Source organism: Artibeus jamaicensis, unplaced genomic scaffold (genome assembly GCF_021234435.1).
Source record: "Artibeus jamaicensis isolate MK-2021 breed Jamaican fruit bat unplaced genomic scaffold, CSHL_Jam_final contig_548, whole genome shotgun sequence".
Lineage (NCBI taxonomy): Eukaryota > Metazoa > Chordata > Mammalia > Chiroptera > Phyllostomidae > Artibeus > Artibeus jamaicensis.
Genome location: NW_026521883.1, coordinates 8125153 through 8141644, shown reverse-complemented (window position 1 = coordinate 8141644; position 16492 = coordinate 8125153). Strand labels below are relative to the sequence as shown.

At 50.0% G+C, this 16492-nt stretch overlaps 1 protein-coding gene across 11 annotated transcripts in view; it reads right to left on the bottom strand.

Annotated features, from left to right (window-relative positions):
* MEGF11 (multiple EGF like domains 11) overlaps window positions 1-16492 on the bottom strand; it is a 352758-nt gene that overhangs the window by 64083 nt on the left and 272183 nt on the right. For all 11 annotated transcript variants that reach the window (XM_037155745.2, XM_037155751.2, XM_037155746.2 and 8 more), the window contains exons 6-8: window positions 9559-9805; window positions 8119-8239; window positions 64-200 (exon numbers count right to left, since the gene is read on the bottom strand). In XM_037155745.2, coding sequence (XP_037011640.2) covers window positions 64-200; window positions 8119-8239; window positions 9559-9805 — 505 coding nt within the window. The remainder of the gene's footprint in view (window positions 1-63; window positions 201-8118; window positions 8240-9558; window positions 9806-16492) is intronic.

Sequence of the window (16492 nt, the reverse complement as noted above, 5' to 3'; positions counted from 1 at the left end):
TGCAAGGCGGCTGTGCAAATAAGCAATATGAACAGCAAGGACAATAGTTAACATCACCCTTACCTGTCCCCCATGTATCCTGCAGTGCAATGACACTGCCCAGTCACGTGGTCACACTGCCCTCCGTGGTGGCAGGGACAGTCCTGGCTGCAGTTCTGACCAAATGTCCCTGGTGGGCAGGGCTGGGCACACACTGCTCCCTGAAACAGAGGAGGAGAGACACGTATAGGTGATGTATCCAGATGCGATCCTAAAGCCACTTTCTCCCCCAAGTGGCACAGCTGCTCCGGCCTCAGGGACCACTCTGTTCCCTCAGTGGGACTTTCTCCTTAATCACAGAAGCCCAGAAAGTCAGACATCGTGACTCCAATGCCCCATTTTAGAGATGTGGAGACTAAGGCCAACTTGTTTATCCGCTTATTCAGGACACATTTATTGAGTGCCTGTTGTATTCCAGGCACTCTATTAGACAATAAGGGTATAAAAGTATGAGTAAAACTCAATTCCTGTCCTTCCAGTGTATCAAGGAGACAAGAAAGCAGGTGATTTAAGTACCAGGTGCTGAGTGCCCTCACACTGGTGTAAGATAAAGTGGTGGGGGAAAACAGAGACTGTGTTTAAACACAGAGGTCTGGAAGCCTGCATTTATTGGCACTTCTTTCTCAAACCCGGCTAACATGAGAGTGAAGGAGAGGAGGGTAAAACTATAAGGACAAAAGGAACAGGAGAGGGGACCACAGGGGATGAGAGATGTGGAACTAACTGCGAGGCTTCTGCTTTCTCAGCAATACTAAGTGCCTGCAAAGGGAACATGGGAAGATGTCGGGTTGCCTTGTAACCTCAGAAAAGCTCAGAAATCAGGGGCACCAGGAACCTTGGGAGGCCAACAAGGTGCAGGTGAAATGAGTGCTATTTAAAAACTTATCACACAGGGAATTAGACTCCAGATTTTGCCCTCTTTTTAGATAGTTGGGTGGTTTCCCAAGACTGGCAGTTTGGAGAGGTTGACCCACACAGGCTTTGGACACGGGGATACCAAGCTGAGGGTGGGGGTTCTGTGAGAAATGGAGATCTTGCCAAACTCTGCCTGCTCAGTGACCAGACCCTCTGCTCTCTTCCCCACACGGCTCCTAGATGCGGATTCCTGGACTACACTCCCTGGAGCAGCATTCTGGAGGATTCCTTTCTGGGGACACCAAGAGCTCAAGAGGAAAGACCTCCACTGATATCTGAGAACCCCATCGGTCGACAAACCTACCCCCAGGCTTTCAACCAGCTTCTCTGAGGCTTATGGTAAAATATGAACAGGTGGGCAAGGAGCACCAGATGTTTGAAATGAGACTCCACCATGAAAAAGATTCTAACACGAGGAAGACACATTAGAAGACTTCTCACAAGAAGGCTTGAACATGGCAGAAGAACAAAGCAGACACAGAGATGAAAGGAACAGTGCGGGGAGCGCAGGAGACGGAGGAAAACGCCTGTGTTGCAGTGAGAGCGAATATCCGTATGCAGTTATACGAAGATATTTGTATCCACGATAAAACAGAGGGCTAAAATAGGATACCCAAAGAATAGTAAAGAATTCTTAACAAATAAAAATAAGATGACAGAACTTTTTAAAAAATGCAATATAGAGCTGGAAGATAAAGGTAAAGAAATCTGCAAAGCCGAAGGGGGAGTGGGGACAGAGGGAGAGACAGAGTTAGAGGATGAGAATATAGTAAAATTCCAGGGTCAGTCCGGGAGTTCCGACATCTATTCACGGGGTTCCAGACAACAGGACTGAACAGTGGAGGTAAGTGCATTAAGTGAGAAATATAAAACAAGAAAGTTTCCCAGAATAGAAGGGTGGAAAGCATTGGTTTCTGAATTGAAAGTGCCTATGGAGTATCCAATACAGAGTGAAAGGAGATTGGCACTAGGTCTTTCACTGTCAAATCTCACATTTCTATGGAGGAAATCACACACCAAAGAACAGACATCCAACGTGTATTAGACTTCTTGCCCTGCTGGTGTGGCTCAGTGGATTGAGTGCCAGCCTAAGAACCAAAGGGTCGCCTGTTCAATTCCCAGTCAGGGCACATGTCTGGGTTGCGGGCCAGGTACCCAGTAGGGGGTGCTCAGGAGGCAACCACACATTGATGTTTCTTTCCCTTTCTCCCTCCCTTCCCCTCTCTAAAAACAAATAAATAAAATCTTTTTTAAAAAGTGTATTAGACTTTTTAACTAGAAACTAGGAGACAATGAAACAAAATTTGGAGGGAAGTAATTTCCAACCTAGAATTCTACACCCAGCTAAATTAACAATGGGGGATTCAGTGAAGATATTTTCAGATTTAAACAGCTTAAAAAATTAAATTTCCACGAACACTTTCTCAGGAAGTGACTGGAGGCTTTTTCTTTTTCCAATAAAAAAGAATTATCCAAGGAAAAAGAAAGATGTGGGCTCCTGGAAAGAAGGACTGCGACAGAAGAGAGGTGAAAGGGGTTCCAGGATGGCGGGGAAGGACGGCCAGAGTGTGACGACCGTGCGGCGGAAGGGCAGCGTGCTGCAGGGTGCTGGATGGGGTGCTGGGCGTGCCGCCTCCAGAACAAGGCGGAAACCAAAACCAAGTCCAGAGATGGCTAATGCGTCTGACTCTGTTGAGAGCATTTTAGAGTTCCGCAGGGAGCTGTAGGGAGAAATTAGTAACAATACCCGTGTGGTCATAGGTACCTAAACATTAAAAGTGACTTGATCAAAAACTGTAGTAAAACAATTTCCTTTCAGAGGGTGGGAGAAGGGTTGCGTGTGTGTGCGTGTGTGCATGTGTGTGTGCGCGGTAGAGCCGATTTTTATTCTGCATTAGGAGGAAATCAATAGATTCGATAAATGTCTACATTGGAAAAAGGAAATGGCAGTAAAGCATGTTATAAAGAAATATGGAGGCAAATACCAGCAGAAACTAAAAAACTGGAATGAACTTGCCTTTGGGGAATGGGATTTATGAGTGGTGCAGGGGATGAATTTTCCTTTCTTCTAGTATTAGCCTTGTGGTATTAGATAACTTTTAAAATTAGACCATGAATCTTAGATCTTTAGCAAACAGGAATTATAACCTGCTCTTGTCTCTTGCTGCCCTTCCAGCCTCTGCCCCACAAGGGATGGTTATATCCCTTCTGGAGATCAAGTATTCTCCCACAATTAATTAATCAATTAGTTCAACACACAATTATTAAGCACCAATAATTGCCAAGCCTGAGGAAGCCAGTGTAGTCAGGAAAATCTGCTGACCAGAGACATCTTTCAATATCATTCAATTTACTTGTAATGAATTAAGTGGGAGGCCTTTCAGCTCCTTACATAAGTCAGATGGTGAGGATCTGAGAGGGGACGGGAGAGGGAGGCGAGGGACAGTGAGATGAGCGTGTGTGTGAGGAGAGTGGCGGGGGAAAGCTACTCAGAGGAGAGGTCCCTCTTCCCCCTGGAGGTGGTCGCGGGGGCCTGCATTTCTCACTGCACCCCACAAGCTTAGGGATTCTGGAGGGAAGAGGAGTCTTTCTGGCCATCCTCGGAGTCAGTCCTCTGCAGTCCTGGGTAGACAGGAAGCTCTGACCCTAACAATGACATTTTGAGACTTCTTGGGGGGCTGTGCTTACACCTCCTGCACCCCATCATCGGGTGCTGTGGGACCCTCATGTACTTACACACACACACACACACACACACAGGCTCCTCGAGAAGACCAGTAGGAAAGTTGGGTGCACAGGATGCTTCCCCCCAGCATTTCCCGGGGAAATCAGTTGTTCTTGAGACTTCTCAGCACTCCCCAACTGCAGGCAATCCAGGTCTCCAAACCCCCAAGTTCCTCCTCAGTCTTGAGCTCCTGGGGCCTTAATTTAATACCTTGAAAGGCCTGCTGCCTCGTGCGGTGGAAAGAACACCGGACTCAAAGTCAGGACTTGGGTTCAAATCCCATTTCTACTTCTTCTAAGCCAGCTGAGCTAAGACAAGTCATGATTGTTCTGAGTCTCAGTTTCCTTGCCTGGAAAATGGGAGTGGTAACCCCGGATCTCTCAGGTGTTTGTAAAGATTAAGTGAGATTAGAGATGTGAAGGAATGGTATCTTAACGAATGGGCCTTTAATTAATACTAATTCCACTGACGTAGACATCTGAAGAGGCAGCAGGTGGTAGGGGCCCAGCACAACCCGAGACTGAGGAGGGTGGAAGGGAACTACGTAACCAGCCAGTGACTGCTGGTAAGAAGAACAGCCTTTTGGGGAGAGAGCAGGCAGGGAAGCGTCAGCTTATGAGAGGGCTGGGGCCTTCCGGTTTCTCTCCTGCTTTTATGAGCTGAACTGTGTTCCCCCAAGTTCGTATGTCCTGACTCCCAGCACCTCAGAGTGTGACTGTACCTGGAGACAGGGTCTTCATAGAGGTAATAAAGTTAAATGAGGTCATTGGGTTGGCCCTAATCCAATACTTCTGATGTCCTCATAAGAAGAGGAGAGGAGGACACAGACAGGGACAGAGGGAAGTCCCTGTGAAGACAGCCATCTCCAAGCCAAGGAGAGAAGCATCAAAAGGAACCCACCCTGCCAACACCTTGGTCTCAGACTTCTGGCCTCCACCACCGTGAGGAAGGAAATGTCTGTTGTTTAGGCCGCTTTGTCTGTGCTGCTGTCCTGACAGCCCTAACACATCTGCCCTATGGGCCTCCAGCTGTGGGGGGACCTCGGGCTGGGGGGCATCTAGGGGCCTGGAGATGAGGTGAGGCAATAGCCCTGCCTCTCACCGAATGGCTGGACCTGTTCATTGGTACCAATGTTCTGGGTACCAGCTTCACTGTAAGAGACTGTGGCTAATAGAAATGGAGATCGCATGGAGGGTTAGCAACAGGGGAGTGGGAAGAGGGGAGTGGGAAGAGGGGAGTGGGGAGAAGGTATAGAGAATAAGTAGCATAGACAGTAGGGAGAAAATACACAGGGGGATGACAAGAGTAGTGTGGGAAATGTAGAATCTAAAGAACTTGTGACACATGGACATGAACTAAAGTGGGGGAATGTGGGTGGGAGAGGGTATGCAGGGTGGAGGAGAATGAAGGGGGGAATGGGACAACTGTAATGGCATAATCAATAAAATATATTATAAAAGAAGAGAGAGAGACCGGGGCTACATGGAACGTTGGAAAGTTGGGGGGCAAGATGCTGAGGGGACTGAAGGCCACGCCAGTAGGACAGCTCGGCCTTTCCAAGCACCGAAGGCATTACTGGTTGCCACTGTGGTCTCTGGCAGCACAGACACCCTTGGTGACAGCAAACAGTGGGTGGCGTGGCTGCTGCAGGCACAATCTGGGCCCAGGCCAGGGCGTGGAGCTCCATGAGTCATCCTTCTCACACCTGAGCTTCTGTTACCCTACAACCTCAGATCCAAATACCTCTCTTTGGCCCCCCTGACACCTGATTCTATTTCTCAGATGCTCGGGCCCACTGTTTTCATATGTGTGCATCTGTGCACATGTGTAGCACACGCTGTATGCAGCCTCACCATCAGACTGGGAACTCCTAAGGGGGTGATCACACCTCCCCGCACCCCCGTGGCCGTCTGCAGTACCTGCTCTCACCAAGCTATTCACACCTGGTTCCTCCTGAAAGGTCTGAGAGCCCAGAAAGAGAGGAAATAATTCCCCCCTCAGAGGGGCTTTTTGCAAAGCCCCCCACTGGCATGGGCTCAGCAGAGTTGGGCAAGTGGGGTGTCCTGTGGGCACACTCAGGGCCTGGTGGCCAGGGACCCGAGCAGGGCTGGGAGGGCCAGAGTTCCTGGAGGCTCCTCCCAGCTCTGCACGATGCCTCTGATCTTTATGGAGCGGCACTGTGCGGTCAGCGATTGCAGTCTTTAGACCTCTGAGTGTGGCTGAGGCCACCTGGGGCCAACAAGAAAGCGAGGCCACAGAGGATGGCAAAGGCAGGACCTTTCTGCCCAGCATCCTCCCTTGGGCCTCAGCCTTCCTTGGGAGGGACCTCAGGCCTGAACTTCAGCTTCAGGGTACTGGGGCTCTGTATGCATGAGGGGTATTAATAATTCATACAAATCTGCAAGTTAAATGCTGTGTCAAAAATAGAAATGCAATTGTCTGCAATAAAATTAAAAACATAAAGTCCCCAAATCCAAAGCTTCTATTGACAGAGTTTCCTGTCTTCTGGGGGAGCAAACCTCTCACTGTGCTGGGGAGAAAAACAAACGTCTCCGTGTGTTGGCGTCCCCCCTTCCCCTGCTTCGACCCATCAGGCTCTCTCTACAGGCACAGGGCCCGCCTGTGGCCTGCTCTCCCCACCACGGCCTGACCTGATTGTCCTGACTCCACCTCACTGCCTGCCACCGGGCCTCTGAGGACCCAGCCAGAGGGTGCCCGGGCTCTGGAAGCCGGCTGCAGAGGAGAGGGCCTTTCCAGAGCGTGGGTCAGGGCGGGAGGGGCCCTTCTGTCCTCCTTAGAAGAGACAGATAGATGGACAGACAGACGGCAAGGGTCGGGATTCAGGAGTCATTACACCTGGACTCTAGCTTCACCTCCCTCTCAACTAGCAGTGTGACCTTGGGCAGGTAGGTCACTTAGCCTCAGCTTGCTCACCTGAGAAAGGAAGATATTAATAGACCAATGGTGTTCAAAACTTTTGAAGCGGGGAGACCCTGTTTTTATGTGAAATCTTACCTAGAATCTCAGTAGACAAAGTATGTGTGGATTAAAATGGAAAAAGAGAGCGTGTGGGAGCCGGAGTCTTAATTATTAGGCTTCCCACCGCCACTCTCACCCCCGAGAAACACAGGGGTTCAGTGAAACACGGAAGGAAACCCTACGGTTCCGATCGGTCATTTCCAAATGCAGATGTGCAGACACAGCTGGCTGCCTCTGAATCATCTGGGGAGCCCATTAAAACTAGAGACCCCTGGGCCCCAGAAGGTCTCTGGTGGGGCCTGGGAATCTGCATTCAACCCCAGCCCGATGTGACTCTGGGGTGCAGCCAGGTTTGGGTGCTGCTGGACCAGATGGCCCCCCAGGTCCTTTCCTGTCCTACAAAATTTTGGCAGGTCTGTGCCTGTGTCAGTGGGCCCTGTGGACGTCCCTCCTGTCTGCGCCCCATGACTGAGGTGTCATAGCCTCCTGAACTGCCTTGTTCCTGCTCAGCAGCCTGTCCTCCTTGGCTTTGTGAAGCTTGGGCCCCAGGGTAAGGCAGCCAGCTATGTCACTGAGCTTCCCCCCAGACAGGAAAGTTAGTGCCTCATTGCTTCTGAGGAGCTGGGGTCTGTGGACGGTGGGGAGGGGCACCGACAGGTGGGCCATGTTGACTAAAGGAGGCTCGTGGATTGTGGCATCCAGGTAACACGAACAAGCAGAGCACTTGAGTTTCCGAGGCACTTTGGACATGCTCTGTCTCACCTGAGCCTCCTGCCAACCATGGCGGCTAGGAAGGGCAGGGCTGGCTGTTGTTATGCCAGTTTTGCAGAAGAGAAGGCAGAGACCAGAGTAATGGAGGGTTTTTTCCCAGGGTCAGCACTGAATGTGAGGCCTGAATCTAGGCCTGTGAAGTTATAAATCCCACCCCCTTTCCCGTAAGGGTGGTCCCCAGACACAAGACCTGGATTGGTTGAGGCTGCATCAGAAGCACGGGGAGCACTTGTTAAGTAAAATGCAGACCCTGGGCACACAGAATCAGAATGTAGGGGATGGAGGCTAGGAATCTCAAGTTCTATGAACGCAGGTGATCCACACACTGCTGTCTCCGCACCTCCCCCCTCCTTATTCCGGGCCTTTTCTGCCACTTCTGGCCCTGAGCTTATGGCAGCTTAAGTAAGTACCTATACCCATTCTATGAGAAGAATGCCACAACTTTGCATATGAGGGACCACAGGCTCAGAGAGGTTAAGTAACTTGCTTCAGGTCACACAGCTCTTAGATGGCAGACCTGGGATTCAAAGTGTCCATGGCACCACTGGCAATGTCTGTGATGCCCATGACCATAAACAGGAGGGGGGGCACTCAGGGTGGGAGAGGAATTTAGCCCTCCAGGGTGCATGTGAGTGAGTAAGTCTCAGACCTCTTATAGTGCCCCACCCAGATCCACCAGGCCCACCTACCATCCAGCCTGGGGGGCAGGCACACTCGCCGGTGATGTGGTGACAGGTGCCCCCATTCTGACAGGGGCAGCGCAGCTCACAGTGAGCCCCATGGCTCCCAGGCGGGCACAGCTCCTCGCAGCTGCATGGGGAAGCAGAGGTGTTAGAGGTAGCGGCACTCGAACCAGGTGGCAGGGCCCCAGTGCTGCCGGTTGCAATGCTCGGGGCTCCCGAGGAATTAGTGAGCTCACAGTCAGTGTGAACTGTACCAGGAACCAGGTCAGCTGAGGTGCAGCCCTGCTGCCTGCCGGGCGGGGGAAGCAGGGGTCAGAGAGAATGAACTGGAGCATGTGCTTGGGCCAGTACTTGTGGAATGACTTAAGTGCTTTCGGTGTGAAGAGAGTGTTTTTCTGGGGAGGGAGAGCAGAGGAAGGCTTCCCTGAGAGGGAGGCATTTCACTGGAGTCTTGAAGTTAGTGTCGCCAGGAGAAAAAGGCAGGCCAGGCAGAAGGAACCGCGTGGGCAGAGGCACTGAGAAGTGGCCATGGATCCTGCCTTCAAGAAGCTGTCTAAATTCAGAGAGAGGGAGAATCTGGGGTATTACTCCCCCATCCCCAGGCTCTAGAAGGCTCTCGGTTACCATGACAGGCTCATATATAGGAATGGGCACGGTGTCTTGGCCTTGGGTCTTAGACCAATGGCCCTGGCTTCTAGCTGGAGCCAGCCCTGCAGCTGGCCAAAAGTGGGGGCAGGGAGCACCCTCAGTTGAGGAGGTATCTGTGAGTAGAGTCCTTGGGCGTCCTTCCAGAATCCGGGGCTGCTGGGGAGGCCACTGAGCCTTCTGCGTGTGTGGGGAGGGGGACTTCAATCTTGCCTCTCCGGGGGTCTCAACAAAACAGTCTTAGAGGTCCCCTGCCCATATGGACTCTCCAGGGAACTGGAGTGAGGGGCTGTTTGGGGTCCTAGGAGAGGAGGTAGGGGAGAGGAACAGGCAGAGTAAACTACCCAAATCTGTGCATGATATCTGGCCAGGCTCTCCTCCCCCCAACCCCCTGCCCGCCCCCCATCCCCCATACTCTGTTTTAAATGGCCTGGAAGGGCCAGGACCCAGTTGAGCAGAGGCATTTGGGTTGTGATCAGAAGAGAATTACACACTAATGTCTGGGCTCTGATGAGGAAGGGACTCCTGGGAGAAGTTTAATGAGCCCTCTGGCCACAGGAGTGCCCATCCATGCACAATCTCAGCTTGCACCAGTCACCCCAGGGCCTCAGCAAGGTCTGTGCATTTAGCCTCTGCAGACCTTAGGGTCAGAGAGTATATTTTACAGCCAGGACTATCCTGACCTTCCATCTGTTACCACCACCCTAGCCACCTGCAAGGAGCAGGTGTCGACCACGCAGCTGCCAAGGAGGTCAGCTGGACCCGCCCTCCCTTCCATGCCCCCGCAGCCACTGTACTCACTAGACACCGGTGTAGCCGGGTGCGCAGAGGCACTCGCCAGTGCGGGGGTCGCAGCTGGCGCCGTGGTGACACTGGCATGGTAGCTGGCAGCCCTTGCCATGGGTGCCGGCAGCACAGAGCTCTTCGCAGCGCCAGCCGCGGAAGCCAGCGGCACACACGCAGGCGCCGGTGATGGGGTTGCACAGGGCACCATTCTGGCACTGGCACCGGTTGCTGCAATGGGGTCCCCAGTGGTCACTGTCGCAGCCTGCAGGAGAGGAGCAGGTCAAGGCTGAGGGACCCTGTGGGCTCTGCTTGGGGTGGGCATGGAGAATCTAAGCCCAAGCTGTCTTCCATGTCTGGGTCATATCTTCCCATAGCAGGCAGCCAGGGGTGTCTGGGTGGAAGCTTTGGTGCCTCCTGAAACCTCCATCAGCTCTTCCCCAAGCCATCAGAACAATCAAACACATAAGATAAGAAGCTTGTTTCTTTAAAGCATCTCCCAGTTTGGGGCCATTCTATTCCACCCAATGCCTCCCGAAGCCCCCTCTCCTATGCTGAAATTCTGGAACTGCCAGCAAACCTCCCGCAGCCTTTGCTGAACTCTTGGTTGGCTGTCTCTGTTTCACTCTGCCAGGCCCTTCTTCTTAGGGTTGCCACACCCCTTCTCCTCTTCGTGGTACCTCCCCAGCCCAGCCCAGCCCAGCCCCCATCTTGCTATCATTCCCTCCCCCTTCCTTCCCAGACTCATTAGTTTTCTCACCTCTTGTACCTCACTCCCCACAAACATGTCTTCTAACTCCCCGCCCCGGGCTCCATATTTATGTCAACCTTCCTGTCTCTCTCTCTGGCTGCTTTTCCTTTTCATTAGTGCCGATACCCCTGGTTGCTTCATCTTCAGTTCAATTTCATTACTTTCCAAGCAGCCAACTTCAGAAGGAACAGGAAAAAGAAATGTTTCCCTGGGAGGGGAGATAGCCTTCAAGATCTTTATGTGTAACTAAATGTTTCAAAGAGTGACATGTGAGCCAGCTCTGCAGAAATGCACTCTACAGCTGTGGAGAGCGGCTGACTGGCAGAGCCCAGGTAGGTCCCCCAGCCTGCTGCCACCCCCACCTGGCGCATACAAGACACGAAACAACGAGATGTCCTCAAATCCTTGCCTCCCTCACTCAAATGCTGGAGTAGGGATAAATGTGGAGTCATGAGCAGGCACAAACAACGTTCTAGGAGATGCTCAATGGGCAGAAAGATTGCCTCTAGCTAAGGCCAGGCAAGACTACCTGAAAAAGAAGGCACGTGGAGTGAGCTGTAAATGATGCCTCACCTGGCTGCCTATCACGGTGACCAAACATCCCAGTTTCAGCAATGAAATGCCATATTCTGAAAAATCCCTCAGCAAACTGGTATGGCTGGTCACCCTATTGCCTGAAGACAATGAGATGATTAATTGACCTTTGTGCTCCAGTGATTCTAGAGTTTAGACACTCATAGAGAAAGAGGGCAGGGAGTGGGACTGGTAAGGTATTATTGGGGAAGGCTCAGCACGAGCAAAGAGACAATGGCATTCACGTGTTGATCACGTACAAGAGCATAAGGTTCGCCCTGGCCAGGTGGCTCAGTTGGCTGGGGCATCATCCTGTACCAAAAGGTTCCGGGTTTGATCCCCAGGCAGGGCCATACATAGGTTGTGGGCGTGTGCCCAATCAGGGTGCACGCAGGAGGCAACTAATTGATGTTTCTCTGCCCCCGCCATCCCCTTCCTCTCTCTCTAAAATCAATAAACATTCTCAGGTGAGGATAAAACACACAAACAAAATAAAAATGAGAGCACAAGGTTCCAGCGAAGCCAGTGAGTGGATCTTTGGGGGCTACCAACACCCCTGCACGTGCCTCCCACTTGCTGACTAGGGTCAAGTGACCGATGTCATGGGCCCTGTCTGTCCATCATCCTCCAGCAGATGGAACCACCCTGGGCCTGGAATCCTAATCACCCTGTTATGCTTCATCCCGTCTTTATCCACGCCCCAAATATTCACATATACAAATTAAGTTGCCAAATTTTGAGTGAGCCTCATTCTGCATTTTATACCTTGTACAACCATGAGTGAGGCACTAATCAAGTCCAATACCCAAAGGAACTTTGAGAAAGAAGAACAAAGCAGGAGGCATTATGGTTCCTCATTTCAAACTATATTACAAAGCTTTAACAATCTAAACAGTATAGTATTGCATAAAAACAGACACACAGGAGTCAGTAGAACAGAAAAAGAGTCCAGCCCTGGCTGGTGTAGGTCAGTGGATTGAGCATGGGCCTGTGAAGCAAAGGGTAACCAGTTCGATTCCTAGTCAGGGCACATGCCTGGGTTGCAGGCCAGGTCCCCAGTAGGGGACACATGAGAGGCAACGACACATTGATGTTTCTCTCCCACTCTTTCTCCTCCCCTTCCCCTCTCTCTAAAAATAAATAAATAAACTTTTTAAAAAAGAAAAAGAGTCCAGAAATAAACCCATACATATATGGTAAACTAATTTATAATGAAGGAGCCAAGAATACACAATGAGGAAAGACAAATCTCTTCAATAAATGATGTTGAGAAAAACAGCCACATGTAAAAAATGAAACGAGACTACTGTCTTATACTACACACAAAAATTATTTCAAATGGATTAAAGGTTTGAATGTAAGACTTAAAACCATAGAACACCTAGAAGAAAACATGGTTGGTAAGTAAGTTCCTTTGACATCAGTCTTGGTGATGATTTTTTTGGATTTGATACTAAAAGCAAAGGCAAAACTAAATACAAACTAAAGTTTTCACTTTGAAACAAAAAACAAAAGCAAAAATAAGTAAATGAAATGACATCACACTAAAAAGTTTCTGCAGAGCAAAAGAAACTGTCAATACCATGGAAAGACAACCTACCAAATGGGAGACAATATTTGTAAGTCATATCTGACAAGGGTTAATATCCAAAGAACTTGTACAACTGAATAGCAAAAAAAAATCTGACAATCTAATTAAGAAATGAAAAGAGGTTCTCAATAGACATTTTCTCAAAGAGGACATGCAGATAAATAACAGGGACATGAAAACATACTCAACATCACTAATCATCAGGGAAACGCAAATCAAACCCACAGTGAGCTGTCACCTCACATCTGTTAGAATGGCTATTATCAAAAAGACAAGAAATAAGAAGTGTTGATGAGGATGTGGAGAAAAAGGACCCCTGGTGCACTGTTGGTGGGAATGTAAAATGGTGCAGACACTGCGGAAAACAGTATGGAGGTTCCTTAAAAACTTAAAAAACAAGGACTACCATGTGATCCACAATTTCACTTCCGGGTATTTATCTGAAAGGAATGAAAACACTCACTGGAAAAGACATCTGCACCCCCAGGCTCGCTGCAGCATTGTTTACAACAGCCAAGATACGGGGACAGCGTAAGTGTTCATTGTGGATGAGCGGATCAAGAGCACGTGCTGTGGACACATGTGACGTGACTCCACAGTAATAACAACAACAGCAACCACATTTTAAATGCTCACTTAGGACAATTAAAACCCTGTGGACTAGGTTTGTAATTTCCCATTTTATGGATAGGGAAATGAGGAGTCAGAGGGCTTAGGGGATTGTCCCGGGTGATGATCAAGGGCAGGCCCAGATCTTCCGGCTCCAGCTCTGTCCACTGCAGGCAAATGGGGCCCTTTCTGACTGACGACTCTGAAGAAGGAAACTTAGAGGTACCACGGGGGACAAAGTGGCAGCTGCGAAGCACAAGGCAGGGAGACTACAGAAAAGTAGCCACCCTCTCTGCTCGTCACTGGGAACAATCTCAGGACCCAGAACAAGGGATTCCCCTCGTGTCAGACCGTCAGAGTCCAAAGCCAGGTTGTTCTCGGCACAAGCACAACCTGGGGCATAGGGTTATGCTTTGCTCATCAGCCAAAACCCAGTTGGAAGTGAAACTATGCCTCCGATAAGGAGCTGGAACATTGTCACGATGTCCAAGTACTAACACCTGTGTGCTTTCGTTCTTGTACTTGACCTTTCAACAAACACTTACCAAGCACCCACCGGTACCAGCAGGCATCCTGCCCTCTCTGTGTGGACAGTCTAGGGGGGACAGAGCCGCCGGAGCAGCATTGAAGGCATGCGGTAAAGGGCTCTGTTAGGGTCTTTCAGGGCACTGGAGGAGGACAGGGCGGGTGTGAAGCCAGACGGAGCAGTGTGGGAAGATGTCCTCACAGGGGTGGACTGAAGGAGGGTGCAGGTGGGGAGCGGACCTGGGCAGAGGAAAGAACAGATATAAAAGCTTGGAGGTGGAACAAAGTACGGCATGAGAGAAAATGAAAACAAACAGTGTGTCTGGATTGTAAGCTTGAAGGGAGAGCAAGGTGCAGGGTGAGGCGGATTTCTGGGCAGGTGCCAGGCCCAAGGGCGCTGTGAGCCACGTGCGGGGTGCAGGCTTCCTACCAGCACCGAGAAGCTCCGAACGTGTTCTGAGCTGAGGACGGACACGATGGGGTGTGGCCGTAGAAAGCACTGATGAGAACAGATTTGTGGGCATGAGTGACAGCGGGACTGGTGTCGGGGGAACCAGCCACTCTAATGAGGAAGCAGATGGCGGAGGCCTTAGTCGAGGCAGTAGCATCTGGGAGGAACAGAAGGGGACAAGATTCCAGCCGCATTTAAGAGGTAGGAGCAGCAAGGACTTGGTGACTGACAGGCAGCTGAGGGAGGGAGGAAGGGGGACAGTGCCCCAGCTCCGGTTTAGACTGCTGGATGGGTGTTGATATCGCACTCTTTTTTTTTGTATTTTTTAAAATTGTTGTTGAGGTAGAGTTGTCTCCATTTTCCTGCCACCTAAGTAAGTGCCCATCGGTAAATGAGTGGATCAAAAAACTATGGTACATTTACACAGTGGAATACTACGCAGCAGAAGGAAAGAAGGTATCATGCTCTCTATAGGACGTGTGAGGGGAAGAGGAGATGTTGGGGGAAAGAGAATGAGGTTAATTACGGTCACTGTCTAAGGGCCATCCAAGGCGGCATTTAAACCTGTTCACCTTCCACTAACTGATGCACTAACCTTTGTGTGCTTTCACTATCCTACTTGTCCCTTCGACAAACAGTGAGCAAGTGCCTGCTGGTGCCCTGCTGAAGTGTACAGTCAGGTGGGGAAGCCATGACACAAGCCCAGGTGAGCACGGTCCTATTCAGCCTGACAATATGGGTTCTCAGACCACAGACTGGTGTGTGAGTGTGCACATATGTTTGTGTCCTCGTGTGTGTGTGTGTTTTACGGGTCCCCTACAAATAAGCACCAAGAGTGCTATGTCACAGTAGGACACCAAGGAGACAGACAAAACATTTGTCAACTGAAAAGCAAAGGCAGGTTGCAGCCATGAATGCAGGAGCAAATAGCACCTTGTATCCAATTTAAAATACAGGGTCTGGCACCAATTATGCCCCCTTTTTATTACAAAATTATCAGCATGTAATTCTGTAACATAACAATATCACACTCAAGCACACCATAGGACATTGGAGGTGAAATGTGCAAATTGCTGTCCATCTTGTGCGGGACATTCGCATGCCCTACCGACCACACTCAAGCTCCCCTTACTCCTGCTCGACGCTGTGTTCTGATTAAGGAAGCAGGTAAGTGTGTAATCTGTTCCAAAGTCATCCCCTGCCATCTTCCCCTTTCCCCAGAGTGATTCAATGGGAAAAAAAGTTAGATTTCACAGGAACAAGCTTCAGTTATCTAGAAAATCCACTTAAAAACACCCCATTCCCCGGCAGTGACAGAAATGAGGTAGAGCCGCAGTGAGTCAATTATCAGCCCTGTTGAAGGTGAATAAAAACTATCATCATTAAAATTACAACAGAATTTTGCATTCTTTCACAGATAGTCACAAACTCTTCCCAGTCCGGCCTTGAAATGCCACCCCCTCGCGCACCTTTTTTTTTTCCTGTCATAGATGTTCCTTCCTAATTATACTTGGCTTTGGCTGATAATTTCAAGTAGATGTATCTTCTCTGAGCAGCTAGTGGGGGCTTTAGGGGCACCCAGAGGTGTGCGGCCTGGCTTGCTCTGTTCCCAGCCGGGGACTCTCCCTGCTGACCTCTTCGGACTTTGGGGCCCAGGCCTCGTGTGCTCTGGGCTCCCCGTGAAGGGGAGTGGCTTCCCCACTCGCTTCTTCGCAGACATACTTTCAAATTTTGTAACTATAGTTGGTTGAGCAGTTAAAGCCTGCCTGACCATGACATAAAGGCGTAAAATAAATGTTCTTTAATTCTCCCACAACCCATTCGCAGAGGTGCTATTACTATTCGCACTTTGCAGATCAGGAAACAGAGGCCTGGAGAGGTGAAACGGCTTATCCAAAATTACACAGCTAGGTGCAGACTGGGCGTCTGGGTGCCTGACCCCTGCTTCCTTCTGGGTGTGGGCTTGCCTGCTGTTGCTGGAAGAGGGATCCTGGCAGGCAGCTTAAACAGCCACGTTGGATAATTCGCAAAGAGACGAGAGAGCAGAGAGACTCATTAAAAAAAAAGATTATATTTATTTACTTTTTAGAGAGGGGAAGTTGAGGAGAAAGAGAGAGAGAAACATCAGTGTGTGGTTGCCTCTCATGCACCCCCCACTGGGGACCTGGCCTGCAACCCAGGCATGTGCCTTGCCTGGGAATCGAACCAGCGACCCTTTGCTTCGCTGTCTGGCACTCAGTCCTCTAATCCACACCAGCCAGGGCCAGAGAGACTCATTTTTTCAGGGACTGGTTTATGTGTGAATGGTGGTCAGAGATCCCAGGTTTTCCATGACTGGCCCAATTTCACATAATTTTATTTTCTTCGGTTAAGATAACTTATTTATTTAGAACCTTTTCTATGTGATAAAATATATGTAACATACGTTTTGTCATTTTCATCATTTTAAAGT